This window comes from Megalobrama amblycephala, unplaced genomic scaffold, assembly GCF_018812025.1.
Source record: "Megalobrama amblycephala isolate DHTTF-2021 unplaced genomic scaffold, ASM1881202v1 scaffold343, whole genome shotgun sequence".
Lineage (NCBI taxonomy): Eukaryota > Metazoa > Chordata > Actinopteri > Cypriniformes > Xenocyprididae > Megalobrama > Megalobrama amblycephala.
Genome location: NW_025953347.1, coordinates 185,395 through 203,975, shown reverse-complemented (window position 1 = coordinate 203,975; position 18,581 = coordinate 185,395). Strand labels below are relative to the sequence as shown.

Here is an 18,581-nt window from a genome sequence, read left to right as displayed (position 1 = left end):
GTTTGTCAGCAGTTGCTGTCAAATCGGTTATTTTCCATAATGTTTTTACAGTATATATAATCATAGAGATAAGTGTAAAATGAACATTAACACATCACCTCTGCTGCCAGTATTTTACTGTTAATTTACGTGACATTTTTATTACAATTTAAGCATGATGTTGTAGTTTATGGTCAATATACCTTTTTACTGTTTCAGTTGATGGTCTTCAAATGTTATTTTCATTAATGGTAAACGTTTGGCACCCTGTGCTGCCATGAATTTCACCATTTTTTGACATTTTTTTCTTTACAGTGTGTCTATATGTAAGAAATGTAATTGTTTATTACTGTATTTGTTTTGAATTCACCATAATGGTAATTAGAGTTTCATTTGCTTGGGATTTTGGATCTTGTATATTCAAATTTGTGATCTAGCCAAATCAGAAGTGTGACAGATGAAAACATTTGTTAAATCGATGACAAACTAGAATATAAAATAAGATAGCTGGTTGATTTTACGTTAGCAAGATTTTTCTTAGCATGAATATGAAGATTTTGTTTTAGTATTATTTATACATTAAGATGACTTACTTTAAATTCATAACTTTGTAGATGGATCTTTCACAATTAAAGCAACTGCAAAACACAGCATTGGGGGCTTTGGAGAGAGGGTGTGGTTGGAGACGGGGGCGTGGTCTAATTCAGTCTGGAGGAAGTTAGTAAATAGTTAACACTGTCAGCAGCTTGTTCTCCACACATCTTTACTGCAGACACTCACAGGATTTCACACTGAAACTATTTCAGATCACTGAATTGATGAAGAAAATGTTTCACGCATTTATTTTTTGCTGTTGCTGTCTGGTTGGTAAGTTATGGACAACTTTGTTGTTTTAACAGTTAGATGTTATTTGAGTGATGCTCTAATGAACTTCAACTTCCACCATTAATCAATTAAAATAGAGATTTTTCACCCACTGTATTTACTTGTTCACTGAGAAACTGTTTGTTCTTCAGGAGTGTTTGCTGATGAACTGAAGTCAGTGTCAGTGAAGGAGGGAGATTCAGTCACTCTACAGACTGATCTTACTGAAATACAGACAGGTGATCAGATAGAGTGGAGGTTTGGAAACACTCGAATAGCTAAAATCAACAGAGAGCTTGATGAAATCTCCACATATGATGATGTTCTTGATGGGAGATTCAGAGACAGACTGAAGCTGTATCATCAGACTGGATCTCTGACCATCACAAACACCAGAAACACAGACTCTGGACTTTATGAAGTGATCATCAGCAGCAGCAGCAGGACGACCACACACAGATTTACTGTTACTGTCACTGGTGAGTAAAGAATTACAGCTCAATCTTTTATATATTACAGATTTGGGATATTCATTGTCATATCTATTCCTAGTAGTATAAAATTAAATATATAACATTCTGACACATTTCTATGACAATTCCTTTCCAATTATTAATCCATAAGACTAAAGACAATGAAAACTGACCATGAGAAAAGCCTCTAACTTTTGTAATATTATAATTTGTCGCTGTCACACCTGTCATACTGTCAGAGTATTTCAAAACTCATGAAGCTTACTCCATATTAATGTCATGCAAGCAGTGGCCAGGTGTAAATATGAAACAACTCTTTTTATGTGTTTTACAACAGTGTTTTGAGGGCAGTCATGTGCCTAATGGTTAGTGAGTTTGACTGGTAACGCAAAGGTTGCTGGTTCGACAGGAAATGACTGAGGTGCCTTTTTTTTTTTTTTTGAAAACGATAACCATAACATTGTCATCTTCGTGTAAACTACAAAAATGTAAATTTATCAAAAGTTGACGTCATGTGCGTTTTGTGTTCAGTATAAGCATGAAGTGTTTCTTTCCAAAGTGACATCGCCAACTACTGGCCTGACAGCAGAATACAGCATTTTTAGTCTTATATTTAAGGTTATAAAGTAAAAGTCCTGCCATATTTTTATTTCACCCACTGAAGCAGTGTTAAAGTTAATGAGATAAATAAGTGATTAATTGAGTGATGATTGAGCATTATTGAAGACACCTGATGATAACAAGCAGAATCACCAAAGGAGAAAATCACAATTTTTAAGTTACCATCATCGAGGTCAGGGTTTGTTTTAGTTGGGCTCTTGACCCTTGACCCTTTTTAGTATTAGATTTTGTTTGGGCAGTTTTAATTGCGTTAAAACCAACCAGAAAAGCAAAGTTAAAAGATGATCAGGTGTTGTTGGTTATGTTTTCACATAATCATTATTTGAGATATAAATATTATAAAAGCTTTGATTGCAGGGTATGATCACTGAGGTATGATCAAAAAATCTTTTTCTCTGCAAACAGCCTCAACAATCTACTCAGCAAAAAAACCACAAAGACAGAAATATAATTTTTCCTACATGACTTCACTACAGTCCATAACACTCTCTGATAATCTTTATAAACACATATTTCAAACCCCAGAGCTGTTGAAAGAAAAACTGTTTTTTTGTTTTTGTTTTTTTGGTTCTGGCTGTGCTTTTGTGTTTTGGTTAGGTTTTTTTGGGGGGGGGTCTGGTATTAGTACAGATCAATAGCACACAATTTAAATCAGTCAGAAGAATGTGATCTTGATATAAAGTGTCTTCAGATCCTGGTTTGAGATTTCACAACACTTACAGATTTAGTGCATTTGTTTAATCATTATTCATCAATTATTTGTATTTCTCTGATTGTCCTGTTACACTAGAATACCAAACAGAGCAGCTGAACTTTCAGTCCGTTTTTACCATTTTAAGGATCAAAGTGTTTATATTTTTGCAGTAAAATGTTATTTTAGCTCTAATGAACTTCAGTTCCACCTTCAATAAATAAAAAGGAAATGGAAACTGACACTGATCTATTTACTTTCATATCTCTATTTTCATACATTTCTATCTTTAGCAGTTTCTATCTTTCTACACAGCAAATTTCCCAGTGTTAAATGAACAGAGTTTATATGAGTCCACACTCAGAGTGTTATGAGTAACACTGGAGCAGTGTTGAAGCTAATTAGGTAATTAAGTGATTAATTAAGTGATGATTGAGCATTATTGAAGACACCTGATGATAATGAGCAGAATCTGAAGGAAAGAGAAACACAAGAATTACAACTGACTTCAAATGAAATCAACTGAAGATAAAAGACATTAAATCTCTGAAGATCTGATTCAACATCTCCACAAACAGCATTACCAGCTTCACTTATTACTAACCAGACTGACTTTATTTCTGTCACACGAATACAGAAGATCTTATTAATAATAGTTTGGTTTATACTCACTGTTGTAGTGACGAGTGTTTGCTTTAGTTGGGCTCCTGACTCTGGGGATTGATATGTTTGTGGCCTTTTTAACTGTGTGTTTGTCAAATTGGTTGGAAAAGAAACCGTAAAGAAAAAATGACCAGGTGATATATTTATTATCTTAAAGTTGCTTCAATTACTGGTTGTAAGTGTTTGCTTAATGTTCATTTGTTTCTCACTGTACTGGTTTGTTTGAGATCAGTTGTTATGCATTTTGATTTTTTAAATATATTTAGGATAAAAATTCTCAGAAAAACACAGACACCAAGAATCAGCATATGAATCTCAACAATGGTGACATGTTTCATGCCGCAATGCATGCTGGGAGACACCATAGTATAAAACGTATGGCTCCCATCATGCATTGCGGCATGAAGTATGTCACCATTGTTGAGGTTCATATGCTGATTCTTGATATGTGTATATTCAGCTGGTGTCTGTTTAAAAATAACAATATGTGACCATTTATTAATATTTTTCAAGTTATGATCAATATCAAGACTGTAATCAATCTTGTGCAGTTCTTAAAACACAGAAACTAGACTGAATAAGATCAGTTATGAGACCATAACATGATGATCACACTCTTACCATCAAGCCAACATCATCTGATCACATTTTCTCTTATTGTTCTTGCCATAACAAACACAATTAAAACAACCAAAGAAAAGTAATATTAAAAAGTCAAGAGTCAAACTGCTTAACTAAAGCAAGAACTAACCACTGTAATGGTGACTTCAAGCAGAGCTTATTTTCAATAAATCAACATCTAAACCTCTGTTAATTCTCAGTAAGATCTTCTGTAGACGTGTGACAGAAATAAAGTCAGTCTGGTTAGTAATAAGTGAAGCTGGTAATGCTGTTTGTGGAGTTGTTGAATCAGATCTTCAGAGATTTAATGTCTTTTATCTTCAGTTGATTTCATCTTAAGGCTGGTTCACACTGTGTGATTTTGGCCACGATTTGGTCATCTGAGACAAATTTTGCAAATCCTAAAAGATTCATATAATCCTAGGCTAAAATCTGTTGTCTTTGATCGCTAGTTTGACATGTTCACCGACAGCCGGTTAATGACCGTTGGGATCAAATTTTACTTCAGACGAAATTCTGGCAGTGTCAGAAGATTTGGCACCCAGTCCTGCAGTGTGACCTCCTGCGGTGAACGTCAAATTGTCTTAGTTCTTCAAGCAAAGCCATTATCAAAATTAACACTAGAGATGTCTTTGTTAGCCGCTATTTCAGTCCCGTGTGTAACGCGGCTCACAGTCACCGAATGTGTGTGGTTTGATGATGTAAAACTCTGGACAAGTTTTCATGCGCACGTCCGTTTTTAACACGTCTGACATAAATGACAGCTGGGATCCCACAGTGTGACGTGAGGATCATGTTCGTACAGTCTGACAAGCAACAATCGTAAAGGACTGTTATAAATCGCACAGTGTGCTCCCGGCTTTAAGCCTGTGACTGAAGTCAATTGTAGTTCTTGTGTTCCTCTGTCCTTCAGTGATTCTGCTTGTTAACAGCAGATTAATGACTAATCAGCACTTAATTAATCACTTAATTATCTACTTAACTTCAACACTGATTCAGTGTTAATTTAACACTGAGGATTTTGCCCAGAGTTTGTAATCATTTTAAAACTATGGCTAACTTCAATTAAAGCTTTATTATTTAACTGAACTTTAATATGTGTGACTGAGAGTCTGTTTCTGTTTGTTCTTCAGGAGTGTTTGCTGATGAACTGAAGTCAGTGTCAGTGATGGAGGGAGATTCAGTCACTCTACAGACTAATACTGAAATACAGACAGGTGATGAGATAACATGGACATTTGGAACTAACAGGAGTCGTTTAGCTGAAACTGATGGAGTGACCATTACGATTTTTGATCATCTTGATGAGAGATTCAGAGACAGACTGAAGCTGGACATTAAAACTGGATCTCTGACCATCACAAACATCAGAACTGAACATGCTGGAGTTTATGAAGTTCACATCAGCCGCAGGAGCTCAGAGACTAAATACAGATTCAATGTTACTGTCTATGGTGAGTACACAACTATTATATTACATTACAGATTCTGCATATTTATTGACATAATTCTTATTAATACTGCAAAATAAGGCTAGGCTCAATCTACAGAAGGCTTCATCTTCAGATATATAATGTGAATGTAGTTTCATTACATAGAGATTATGTGCATGAGAATGTGTTTATCTCTGGACGTTTGTGGTTAATGTGAGTTTGTGTTTGCATGTCTTGAGCTGTGAATAGTGTGTGGGTGAAAGAACGCCCATAGTTTAACTTACTCTTTATGAGAAACAGCTTTACTGTGAAATAAAGTACAGAATTAGTGAACGCTAATGTTTGACAAGAAAAAAATATTAATATACTGTATATCATATTATACTATGTGTATGTGAAATATAATATTGACTCTCAGCTGCATATGAATCTCTTTATATATCCATGATTTGCATATTAATACTGTGACCTTCAGATCAGCACGTTTCATCCATTTTGGGGAGTTTCAAACTAAAAGTATTAATATTTTGTTTTAGACTAACGTTTTTATAAACAGTGACTCTTTTCCAGTAACAGCCTTTGTTGCAAACACTAGCAGTGAGGCGAGATCAGACCTCAACCGCCCTCGTGTCATGTGACTGATGCTCAGCATTAACACTCCTTTTTTACCAACAGTGAAAAACATGTTTATCGTACACTATACAAGCCTCCACTTGCAAAATAGTAAATTACAGTCTTTTTTAAGGCTGCTATCCAGTTAAACCCTGAGCCCCTGTTGATCAGGACGATTCTTTGAGTCAGTGACTGATACAGTATAGTGACCAAAAGTGAGGAGATGTTTGCAAAATATATTTGCTTTTAATTACACTTTAGATTCGATTAAACAATGAAAATATGAGTATGTTAATGTAAGACTGGTTTTCCTTCTAAGACATCAAACACCCTGAAATAAAACACTGAAAAAGAGAGATGGTCCTCACTGCAGGACACAAAATCAAACTCCTCCCACTTTACATATCCCTAAACCTACCCGACTCCGCCCCCTGGATCTCCAGTGTTCTGCAGTGAGGAGCTCCTGGAGAAAGATCAAAAAGAGCACAGGACACAGCCTTGTCCAGTCTTCTCTCCTCTTATCTACAGTAGTTGTCTAATACACTGGGATTGTGTTCTACAACAATTATTGGCTCTTTGATGGATGTAACTTTGGACAGAAGCATCTGCTGAATGCATAAATGTAACATAAAAATAGTGATGTTGAAACAAAGCTTTGCTTACCAATGCTCTCCTCTGAACTGGATCAGAAAAGGTTCATTAGATTAATCTGGTGTATTTGGGGCCATCTGGTGGACAAAACCATAAATATTCTTTAAAGGATTAGTTCACTTTCAAATAAACTTTTCCTGATAATTTACTCACCCCCATGTCATCCAAGATGTTCATGTCTTTCTTTCTTCAGTCGAAAAGAAATTATCCAGGATTTTTCTCCTTATAGTGGACTTCAATGGACTCCAAACGGTTGAAAGTCAAAATTACAGTTTCAGTGCAGCTTCAAAGAGTTTTAAACAATACCAGACGAGGAATAAGAGTCTTATCTAGTGAAACAATCAGTCATTTTCTACAAAAATACAACTGTGTATGCTTTATAAACACAAATGATCGCCTTGCACTATTCTTCAAAAAGCTTTCGCTGTATGTCCTACACCTTCCCTATTCTACTTACGGAAAAAAAAAAATGGAATTGGCGCTGCGTTCGCATCGTAAGCTTTTTGAAGAATACGGAAAGCAAATCTTTTTGTGACTGTTGTTCCCACCCACTGAATCTCCGGGCCTGGATTAGATCTGTATTAGATCAGTGAAATGGATGTGACAGTAACGTGGATCTGGCTCGGAGTCACCTGCTGTCTGGATGGGCTGTTCTTCAGGAGTGTTTGTTGATGAACTGAAGTCAGTGTCAGTGATGGAGGGAGATTCAGTCACTCAAACTCTGATCTTACTGAAATGATGGAGGATGTTTAGTGGAGGTTTGGACCTGAAAACACTTTAATAGATTGTCAATGTCAATAATTTTATATGATGAGAGATTCAGAAACAGACTGAATGTAGATCATCAAACTGGATCTCTGACCATCACAAACACCACAATGAAACATGCTGGAGTTTATCAACTACTGACCAACAGTGTGAGAAAGAGACTGATCAAGAGTTTCATGAATGAATGAATCATGATGAATCATTTTTCTCTCTGATATTTGTCCATATGTGTAAACAATAATATTTAAAAATGTTGAGAGGAGTGAAGATCACTGACTGATGCTGCAATAAACACTTTCTGATCTTATTTCTTGTTTTCCAGCTCGTCTGTCTGTTCCTGTCATCAGCAGAGACTCTTCACAATGTTCATCATCATCATCATCATCTTCATCAAATTGTTCATTGGTGTGTTCAGCTGTGAATGTGAGTCATGTGACTCTCTCCTGGTACAAAGGAAACAGTTTATTGTCCAGCATCAGTGTGTCTGATCTCAGCATCAGTCTCTCTCTACCTCTGGAGGTGGAATATCAGGATAAAAACACCTACAGCTGTGTGCTGAACAATCCCATCAGCAACCAGACTCAACATCTGGACATCACTCACCTCTGTCACACATGTGCAGGTACAACAGAGCTGATAATATTCACTGAATTTGAATATTTGTTGATTTTAACAAGACATCTTCATTTTAACTCAAGATGCCTGAAATGATGAATGAGCTTCTGTCATCTTCATCATATACTTCATATATGTTTTTTTTTTTCTTGTGTGGAGCATAAAAGGTGATTTTTTTTTTTTTTTTTTTTTTTTTTTTTTTTTTTTAGTTCATGACAGACTAAAGTCAGCTTGTTGAAAATCACAGTTCATTTAATTGTTGCTCATTTGTTTTTGTTTTTTTCAGAAGTCCACACCCATTGTTGTGATTCTGTTGAAGCTGTGCTCCGATTGGTCGTCACTGCTCTGATGGGCGTGGCTGCTGCGGCTGCTGCTGTTCTTCTGGTCAATGACGTCAGATCTACGAGAGGTAAAAAGGAGGAAACAGAACAGATGTCATAAATATTGTGACATATATAAGAGTTTTATTTGTAAAGATGAAAAAAAAAAAAATTGTTCAGTGATATCTGGTGGCCAAAATGATAAATATTCTTTAACAATTCATTTTATTCTTTAATTTTACATTTCATTGTTAATTACAGTTTTCATTTTTTCTTAATTTGTTATTTTAATTTTTCAATTTTGTGTCATAATTGTATGCAGCAACGCCACAAATACAAATGTAAAAATATTTGTCACATCAATAAATCACTGTAGAATTGAACTAAATATTACCTACTGAACTGATACAATCCATGAATCATATATGTGCCTATATTTGAATATGTCATAATAAGAATAAACTGTGAATTCAGAATCAGATTGAAGGACGGTTGAATAAAAACACATTTACAGCATTAGACAGTTATTAAAACAGTGTAAATTGTGAAATTTATGAAAATATGGAAAAAGATTTGAGATTTTGAGATTAAGTTTGAGATTGCTTGTTGTCTTTTACGATGGAATGAACTACAATCCCATGATGCAACATTTGCCATGATACATATAATTTTTCTACAAGAAAATCAATATTTACATATAATAGTATAATACAGTATAATATTAGTATATTACAGTATAATAGTAGTAAAGTATCTCTCTCACACGTGTCCCACATTGTCCTGCAAAATCACATCTACATCCTGAAACAGAGCGATAACCAGCTGCTGTTCTTCTGAATAACAGAATCAGAGCAGAAAACACTGAATTTATCAGTTAAGCATGTTTATATGTTTATATTTATATTATGTATGTTTATCACTGTATCTGCTCAAGACTATTTTGGAAAGATTTAGAAATTAGAAAACTGGTGTGTATGATAGAAATGTGTGTTTGATGTGCTTTATGTAATTTTTTCTCTTTCTGACAGTAATGTAAATAATGTAATTATGTTTTCTTGTGGCATTGAATAAAAAAACAGATCAGATATCATAAATATTGTTATAGTTGTTATAATATAGTTTTAATCTATAATATGATTTACATTCATGCATTTTCAGATGTTTTTTTTTCTTAGAAGTGATTGTGTACTTTGGGTCCATCTGGTGACCAAAACCCAGAATATTCATCAATATTTCATTTAATTTGCTGCAAATGCTTCAGAAACACAAATGAAGAAAAATATTTGCCAATAAAACACCATCAAATGCAAAATGAGAACTGAGCAGGACCAACTGATATACATCAATAAATCATAAGCCTATATTTTTAATTGAAGGTTGTATAACAATAAATATAAATTCAGATGGAATGATACTGATAAGTTGGTCTGATGGTTATGATGATGAATGAAGATGCTTTAAATGTACAAATATTATTACATTATAGCTCCATGAATTTTAATAGTTGAATTAAATAGAAATACACTAAACACAATTCAGTAAAACAAACAAACAAACAAACAAACAAACAAATAAACACCAACAACAACATGCCACAGGAAATCTAAAGTATTTTTTTTATTATAACAGTTTTTCTCATGCAGAAGAATTAATATGATATTCAGTGTAAACAGTCATTTCTGTTCTGGGAGTTTTTGTCTTGTTCATTTTCTCCATAAAGATTCACAATCTCTCCTGCCTCCATGAATCACAACACAAACTCTACACAAAGCCTTATTAAGAAGTAAAATAAATAAATAAAATAAAGTGTGTGTAACAGAGTAGAAATGGTAAAAACAATGTTTTCATCCTTCACTGACTGTGGATTTAATGGTCTTAATAAATGATGCGTGATCTTAAAAACGTACTCGGTTACTAACGTAACCTCGGTTCCCTGAGATACAGAACGAGTACTGCGTATGGGGAAAGGTCTCCCTTTTTCCCCGCTGCTGAAGCCTTTTTCAATAACGCAGTGTAACTGCATCATCATTGGTTCAACAACTTGTCTATGAGTGAACCAATGACGATGCAGTTACACTGCGTTATTGAAAAAGGCTTCAGCAGCGGGGAAAAAGGGAGACCTTTCCCCATACGCAGTACTCGTTCCGTATCTCAGGCGTGGCATAGCTGCGCGGCCTATGGCGACAAAGCGCGCGAATATTCCCACCGAAATGGGCGGGGTTAGGGGCTATATAAGCAGGCGTTTCGCCATAGGATTTCAGTGTAATCGACTGAAGCGACGACCCTGAAGCCGCAGCCGCAGCCTCGTGGCACGGCAAGTGACGCAGTACTCGTTCCGTATCTCAGGGAACCGAGGTTACGTTAGTAACCGAGTACGTTCCCTTTCGATACTTCACTCGTACTGCGTATGGGGAACGAATTCAACCACGCCGTGCCACGGCTGGGAACGATATAGCCTGAAGTTGGATACATGGGAGTGGGTCCAAAAGACAAGCGAGAAGGCAAAGCCTTAATTGAACCCTAGTTACACTTAAGGAAATAATTCCTGGGGTTGTGTGAGGCGGAACTCGCCAGAGGCCGCTTAATCACACTGAAAAAACCCGAGCTTGCAAGGTCGGGACATCGAGATGATAGAATCTGACAAAAGTGGACGGCGAAGACCAGCCGGCCGCCTCACAGATGTCTTGAATGGAAACTCCGTTGGACCAAGCCCACGAGGAAGCCATTCCTCTAGTGGAGTGGGCCCTGACTCCTATGGGGCAGTCTGCACCCAGTGAGGAGTAGCACAGGTTAATAGCGTCCACTATCCAACGGGAAAGGCGCTGTTTTGAGACCGGAGACCCTTTGGTGCGGCCACCAAAACAAACAAAGAGCTGATCCGACTGCCTGAAAGGCTGCGATCGCTCCACATAGGTCCTCAATGCCCTGACTGGGCAGAGTAGCTCTAGCTCTCGTTCATCCGCCGAGGGAGGAAGAGCAGAAAGCGAGATGACCTGAGCTCTAAACGGGGTTGAGAGCACCTTAGGAACGTAGCCATGCCTAGGTTTCAGAACGACCTTCGAGTCTCCAGGCCCAAATTCAAGGCATGCAGGGCTCACAGAGAGGGCCTGCAAATCGCCAACGCGCTTAACCGATGCCAGTGCTAACAGCAGAGCGGTCTTTAGCGTTAGGGGCCTGAGATCGGCTGAACCCATTGGCTCAAAGTGGGCTCCCTTTAAGGCCCTGAGGACCAGCGAGAGGTCCCAAGTGGGAACGGTGAGGGGGCGAGGAGGATTCAATCGCCTAGCACCCCTCAGGAAACGGATTATAAGGCCGTTACGACCCACTGATTGGCCAGCAATGGGAGCATGGAACGCCGCAATGGCTGCTACGTAAACCTTAAGAGTAGAAGGGGTGCGCCCCATTTCCAAGCGTTCTTGGAGGAAAGACAGTATGAAGGATACGTCACTCTCCACAGGGTCTATGTTGCGTGAGGAACACCAATCAAGAGGCATAGAGGCGGTCATAGAGGCGTCTCGTGGACGGGGCTCTAGCCTGAGAAATGGTATTTAGGACGTCCCCGGGGAGGCTGGTCGGCTCCCATCGAGGGACCAGAGGTGCAGAGCCCAAAGCTCCGGCTGTGGGTGCCAGATCGTTCTGTTTGCCTGAGAGAGGAGGTCCCGTCTCAGGGGAATCGGCCACGGGGCTCTCAGGGAGAGCTTGAACAGCTCCGAGGACCAAACCTGGTTCCTCCAGAGCGGGGCCACCAGAAGGACTCTGTGTTGGTCTTCTCTGATGCGCCTGATGACCTGAGGGATCAGTGCGATCGGAGGGAAGGCGTAAAGGAGCGTGCTGGGCCATGTATGGGCCAGAGCATCGACTTCCTTCGAGAAAAATGTTGGGCAATGAGAGTTGTCTTCTGAGGCGAAGAGGTCTATCTCTGCCCTCCCGAAGAACTCCCAAATCGCGCATAAGCGGCTGGATGAGAGACCGCCCTGGTGGTTTAAATATGACACCACTGTCATACTGTCCGATCGGACTAGAACATGACGTCCTGTCAAGTGAGCCTGAAAAGACTGAAGGGCCTTCATCACTGCTAGCATCTCTAGACAGTTGATGTGTAGACGGCTTTCCTCGTTACTCCACGAGCCGAAGGCCAGTCTGCCCTTGCACACAGCGCCCCAACCCGAGTTGGAAGTGTCCGTTGAGAGCACCGTCCTTCGTGAGACCGCCTGTAAGGGTACTCCGCGCTTGAACCACATTGGGTCCATCCAAGGTTTCAGGGCTAGAAGACAGGCCTGATTGACTTTGAGACATAAGCGGCCGTGCCGCCAGGCGCTGGGAGGAACCCGGAACTTCAACCAGTACTGAAGAGGCCGCATCCGAAGAAGGCCGAGCTACAGCACCGGGGAGGCGGAAGCCATCAGCCCTAGTAACCTCTGGAAAAACTTCAGAGGGAGACAGGCTTTGTTTCTGATTGAGGCCGTGAGCTGCTGAATCGCTAGAGCACGCTCCGGCGAGACTACTGCCGTCATGCGGACTGAGTCGAAAACTGCCCCCAGAAACGAGATTCGCTGGGTGGGGCACAGCGAGCTCTTGGCTAAGTTGACCCTGAGACCCAGACATTGTAAATGGCTGAGGAGCACGGATCTGTGGTGTTCCAGCTCGGTTCGCGAACGGGCTAGAATGAGCCAGTCATCGAGATAATTTAGGACCCGGATTCCCATTTGCCTCAGAGGGGAAAGCGCCGCGTCCATGCACTTGGTGAAAGTGCGAGGAGCCAGAGACAGCCCGAAGGGCAGGACCGTATATTGGTACGCCACTCCCTCGTATGCGAATCTCAAGAATCGTCTGTGACGGGGGGCTATCTGGATGTGAAAATACGCATCCTTCAGGTCCAGCGAGCAGAACCAGTCCTCGGGGCAAATGTGCGCGAGGATCTGTTTCAGCGTCAGCATTTTGAACTTCCGTCTCATGAGGGAGTGATTCAAAAGTCTGAGGTCTAGAATGGGTCTGAGACCACCATCCTTCTTGGGGACCAGAAAGTAGCGGCTGTAAAGGCCTGACTCGCTCTCTGTCGGGGAAACTATTTCCACAGCTCCCTTTCTTAGCAACGTCATGACTTCGGTTCGGAGGACATGCGCGTCGTCCGGATTGACCGAGGTTTGAAGCACCCCGCCGAAGCCATAACCCATTCTGACACATCGGGGATGGCCTGCCAGGCCTCGGCCCGAGTGGCAAGGGGTTGAATGATATCGGGCGACAGACCGCCGTTGAGGGGGTCGTACACCGAGAGAGGTGGAAGAGGAAATTTGCTCTTTTTTTGATGAGGTAAAATATTGTTCGCCGTGAAAACGCTGTTTAGGGTGGGCGCAACAGGTGTGGGCCCAGCTGTCACTTGGAGCATGTTTCCCACGCCCGGAATTAAACGAGGCGGAGGGGAAATTACTCGTGGGAGCTTTTGGGGCTGTCCGGTCGCAACGGGACGATCCCCCATCCTCTTCCTTCCTGACGAATCAGGACGACTTCGGAGGCACCGGGTCCAGCACAATCTTGGGCTGGGGTCCCTGGCGTCTCGGGAAGGGAGGGCGCTTCGCAGGGCACGAGCGATGCTCCTTGGGTGGCGCTGCCTGTGTTGCGGGTGGAGCTGGCTTGTTCTGCTGAGCCGGCGCAGTCCTGGGGCGGCTGGACGCAGAAGCAGAGCTGGAGCGCTTAGGCAAGAAATGCCTCATAGCCTGAGACGATTTCTGCGCAGCAGTAAAGCGCTCGGTGAAGCCGTCCACTGCAGGCCCGAAGAGACCAGAGGGAGAGACCGGGGCGTCTAGGAAGGCCGTCTTGTCCAGGTCCTTGATCTCCGTAAGGTTGAGCCACAGGTGGCGCTCCAAAACTACCAGGCTGGCCATGGAACGCCCGATGGCCTGGGCCGTGGCCTTCGTGGCTCGCAGGGCAAGGTCGGTGGCGCTGCGAAGATCCTTGAAAGCCGGCGCGTCAATTCCAGACTCGTCCAGCGAGCGGAGGAGTTTGGCCTGGAAGACCTGAAATATGGCTATTGTATGAAGCGCGGAGGCAGCCTGGCCCGCCGAGGTGTAAGCCCGTCCAGCCAAAGTGGAGGTGGTCCGACAGGGCTTGGAAGGAAGGGCCCTCTTGGTCTTCCATCCCACAGCCGCGGGAGGGCAGAGGTGAGCAGCCACCGCTTCGTCTAGGGGTGGCAGGTGCTCGTATCCCTTCTCTTCGGCGCCATCGATGGCGTTGAGGGCGAAGCGGTGCGTTGTGTGAAGGCGGGCGGAATACGGAGCGCGCCACGACTTCGTGAGCTCCTCGTGGACCTCGGGGAAAAGGGCGCTGAGCGCTGGCGAGGTGCTTGGCGGCGGCCTGGCAGGAACCACTCGTCCAGGCGGCTGCGAGACGGCTCCTCTGGAGGGGCCCACTCGAGGTCCAGCTCTTCCACGGCTCTGGACAGGATGCGGAATAGTTCGGCATCCATGCCCTGGCCGTGCTCAATGGGCTCCAAGGGAGGCGGGGGAGCGGGGTCATCCGACTCACCAACCCATGCTTCCACTTCGGAAGCTGCAAGTGACATGGAGTCATCCTGCTCGTCGTCTGTTCCTCCGAATGAGACGAGGTCACTTGCTTCGGCAGAGGGACGCTGCTCAGGGCGAGAGAACAGAACGGGAGAGAGTTCCCTCGGAGGAGAGGGCGAGGCACGCGGGGGCTGGGCCGGCGTGAGCTCGCCTAACTCCGGGCGCTGAGTCGCTCTACCCCGCTGTCTCTTCCTGGCCGGTTCGCGGGAGGAAGGAGACGGGAGGGCGCGAGCGGCGAGATCGCCCTCCGTGAAGAAGGCGACCCGCGAGCGCAGGGAACTGAGACTCATGCACTCGCAGTGCGGGCATGAGTCTCCAGCAAGCGCGCCGTCCGCATGAGGCTTGCCCAGGCAGGCGACGCACTCGCTGTGTCCGTTGCTATCGTGCAGGGGGGGCCCTGCACGTAGCACATGAGTGACGGGGCATCGGGGAGATGCCGGTGCCGTGAAAACGGCAGTTGGGTGGCTCTTTGTAGAGCGGCGAGGGCCGCGGAAGCTCTTAGAAGCGGTGAAAACCGCTGTGGAACGCTCTTTTAGAGCGGCGTTAAGCCGCGGGTGAAGCTCTCAGGCGGCGCGCCGGATGGCGGCAGGGGACGCACAGGAAGCGGCCGGGAGCGGGAAGCGGGAGGCAGCGGCTAGACGACGGCGCTGCAGCTGCAGTCAGTGAAGGCGCCGGCGCTGTCCTCGTCCAGCGAATCCAGCCGAGTCCGCTGCGGGAGCCTCTTCAGACGGCGGCGAGCTTCTTCGGCTTCAGGCGGAGATCAGCGAAGAGAAGTAGAGTCGTCGCTGAAGGAGAAAACACTGAAATCCTATGGCGAAACGCCTGCTTATATAGCCCCTAACCCCTCCCTTTTCGGCGGGAATATTCGCGCGCTTTGTCGCCATAGGCCGCGCAGCTATGCCGCGCCGTCATTGGTTCAACAACTTGTCTATGAGTGAACCAATGACGATGCAGTTACACTGCGTTATTGAAAAAGGCTTCAGCAGCGGGGAGTACGAGTGAAGTATCGAAAGGGAACAGTAATTTCAGAGCAAGCAGATTAAATTCATCTTTAACTAATAATAACCAAAATGCTTTCAGAGTGAAACATGAATGTGAATCATTACTTGAGCAGCTCAGTTTGAGAGTCAAAGTGAAATCTGTTGTTTCCGATGGTGGAGGTTTCAGATGCATCTTAAAATCAGTTTAACACTGTCCTGTTAGTTCATGATCGGTCGGTCACTGAAGTGTTCACATATTTCAAGCGCTCTTATCTAAAAATGGTTCACCTGTTTGTGAACAAACCAGGTATTTAGTCTTTTATGTTTTCCAGGTGTGTTTGGTGTTGATGAAGTGAAGTCAGTGTCAGTGATGGAGGGAGATTCAGTCACTCTAAACTCTGATCTTACTGAAACACATGATGAAGATCTGATTCTGTGGAGGTTTGGAACTGAAAACACTGAAAACAGACTGAAGGTGGATCATCAAACTGGATCTCTGACCATCACAAACATCACAACTGAACATGCTGGAGATTATAAACTACAGACCAACAGTGTGAGAAAGAGTTTCAATCTCTCTGTCTATGGTGAGTTATATATTGTTTTCACCTGTTTTATTTAGTAAAGCTTTAAAGTAGTTCTATCTCAACATTTGATTGTTTTTATCCTTGATTATTAAAATAACGAAATAATTGCAAAATAGTTATCTCTCCCAGCTAATTTTGTTATAAGACTGTTCTCTAAATATTCAGTGTTGTTCTGGGAACATCCAGTTTTCTTGATGTTTTTATAAGGTATAATGTTCCTCAAACGTTCTTTCAACTTAATTTTGATCTAAAATTCAATATTGTAGGAAATGTACAGAAGTTTAGATGTTTTGTTTGAGGTCACCATCATTGAGGTTGGTGTTTGATGTAGTTCTTGACCCCTGAGTATAGAGCTGCTTCTTTATCAGCAATCGCAGGTGTTTTCAGAAAATATTTCTGTATTGATAAAGCAGATTAACATGTTTGTTTTAATAACAGGCAAATGACTGCATAAAAGCAATTACATTTTTTTATTTGTTAATTTTTTTATTTCTGTCTTGTAAACTGGTAAGAAAGTTGCTTTGTTTGAAAACCCTGATTTTGTAATTGCCCTAATATAGTTCACTTGAAAGAGGAAATGAAAACGAGTGAATTCTACGGAGCCCTAATCCTGACATAGAAGAAAAAAAAAATTATATCGTGGCCACGAATTAGGAATTCGTTCCCACGATTTAACAATACGTGCGCACGTTTTATTAACTCGTTCCCTCGATTTAGTTCAATCGTTCCCACGTTTTATTAATTCGTTCCCTCGATTAAGCTAAATCGTTCCCACGTTTTATTAACTCGTTCCCTCGATTTAGCTAGTTAAATCGTTCCCTCGTTTTATTAATTCGTTCCCTCGATTTAGCTAAATCGAGGGAACAAATTAATAAAACGTGGGAACGATTTAACTAAATCGAGGGAACGAGTTAATAAAACGTGCGCACGTATTGTTAAATCGTGGGAACGAATTCCTAATTCGTGGCCACGATATAATTTTTTTTTTCTTCAATGTCAGGATTAGGGCTCCGTAGAATTCAGACACTTCAGGAATATGAAGATTTTATTTGAGTATTATTTAGGCAAATTAAACTCTTTATAGATAGATCTTTCACAATAATAAAGCAACTGCTAAAAATAATTTTAAAAGATCTGACATTACGCAAAACAAGTTTTTCATAAACTCCACCTGTGATGCACAAAACACAACATTGTGGGCGGGGTTTTGGAGAGAGGGTGTGTGGTTGGAGATGGGGGCGTGGTCTAATTCAGTCTGGAGGAAGTTAGTAAATAGTTAACACTGTCAGCAGCTTGTTCTTGACACATCTTTACTGCAGACACTCAGGATTTCAGACTGAAACTATTTCAGATCACTGAATTGATGAAGAAAATGTTTCACACATTTATTTTTTGCTGTTGCTGTCTGGTTGGTAAGTTATGGACAAGTTTATGTTGTTTTAACAGTTGCATGTTGTTTGAGTGACGCTCTAATAAACTTCATCTTCCACCATTAATCAATAAAAATATATTTACTTGTTCACTGAGAAACTGTTTGTTCTTCAGGAGTGTTTGCTGATGAACTGAAGTCAGTGTCAGTGATGGAGGGAGATTCAGTCACTCTACAGACTAATGTTACTGAAATACAGAGAGATGGTGGGATAAAGTGGATGTTCGGAACTAAGAGGAGTCTAATAGCTAAAATCTCTGTATTGACCAGCATCATCCGTGATGATCTTGATGAGAGATTCAGAGACAGACTGAAGCTGGACAAGAAGACTGGATCTCTGACCATCACAAACATCAGAACTGAACATGCTGGAGAATATGAAGCTGATATCAGCCGCAGGCGCTCATCGTATAAACACAGATTCAATGTTACTGTCTATGGTGAGTACACAACTACACTATTATATTACATTACAGATTCTGCATATTTATTGACATAATTCTTCATTAAAAAAAGAGTTATTTTTTTAGTTAGAGTTACCTCTTTGACACATCTCTCGATGACACTGTAATTTCATGTCAAATGCCTGACAATGAAACAGGCCTCTTATTTCTAATGTAATTCCTCTGAAAATTTACACTACTTTTTCATTCTGTTATAATTTTTATCTCAAACTCATGAAGCTCACTCTAAATGAATGTCATTCAAGCATAC

At 41.8% G+C, this 18,581-nt stretch overlaps 1 protein-coding gene across 1 annotated transcript; it reads left to right on the top strand.

Moving 5' to 3' along the window:
- Positions 1-702: 702 nt before the first annotated feature.
- Positions 703-18,306, top strand: LOC125261175 (SLAM family member 9-like). Its single transcript, XM_048179783.1, has 6 exons — positions 703-846; positions 5,046-5,366; positions 7,699-7,998; positions 8,278-8,400; positions 16,184-16,438; positions 18,138-18,306. Exons 1-6 carry the CDS (start codon positions 798-800, stop codon positions 18,179-18,181), a joined length of 1,092 nt encoding a protein of 363 aa, XP_048035740.1. The 5' UTR covers positions 703-797; the 3' UTR covers positions 18,182-18,306.
- Positions 18,307-18,581: the final 275 nt, after the last annotated feature.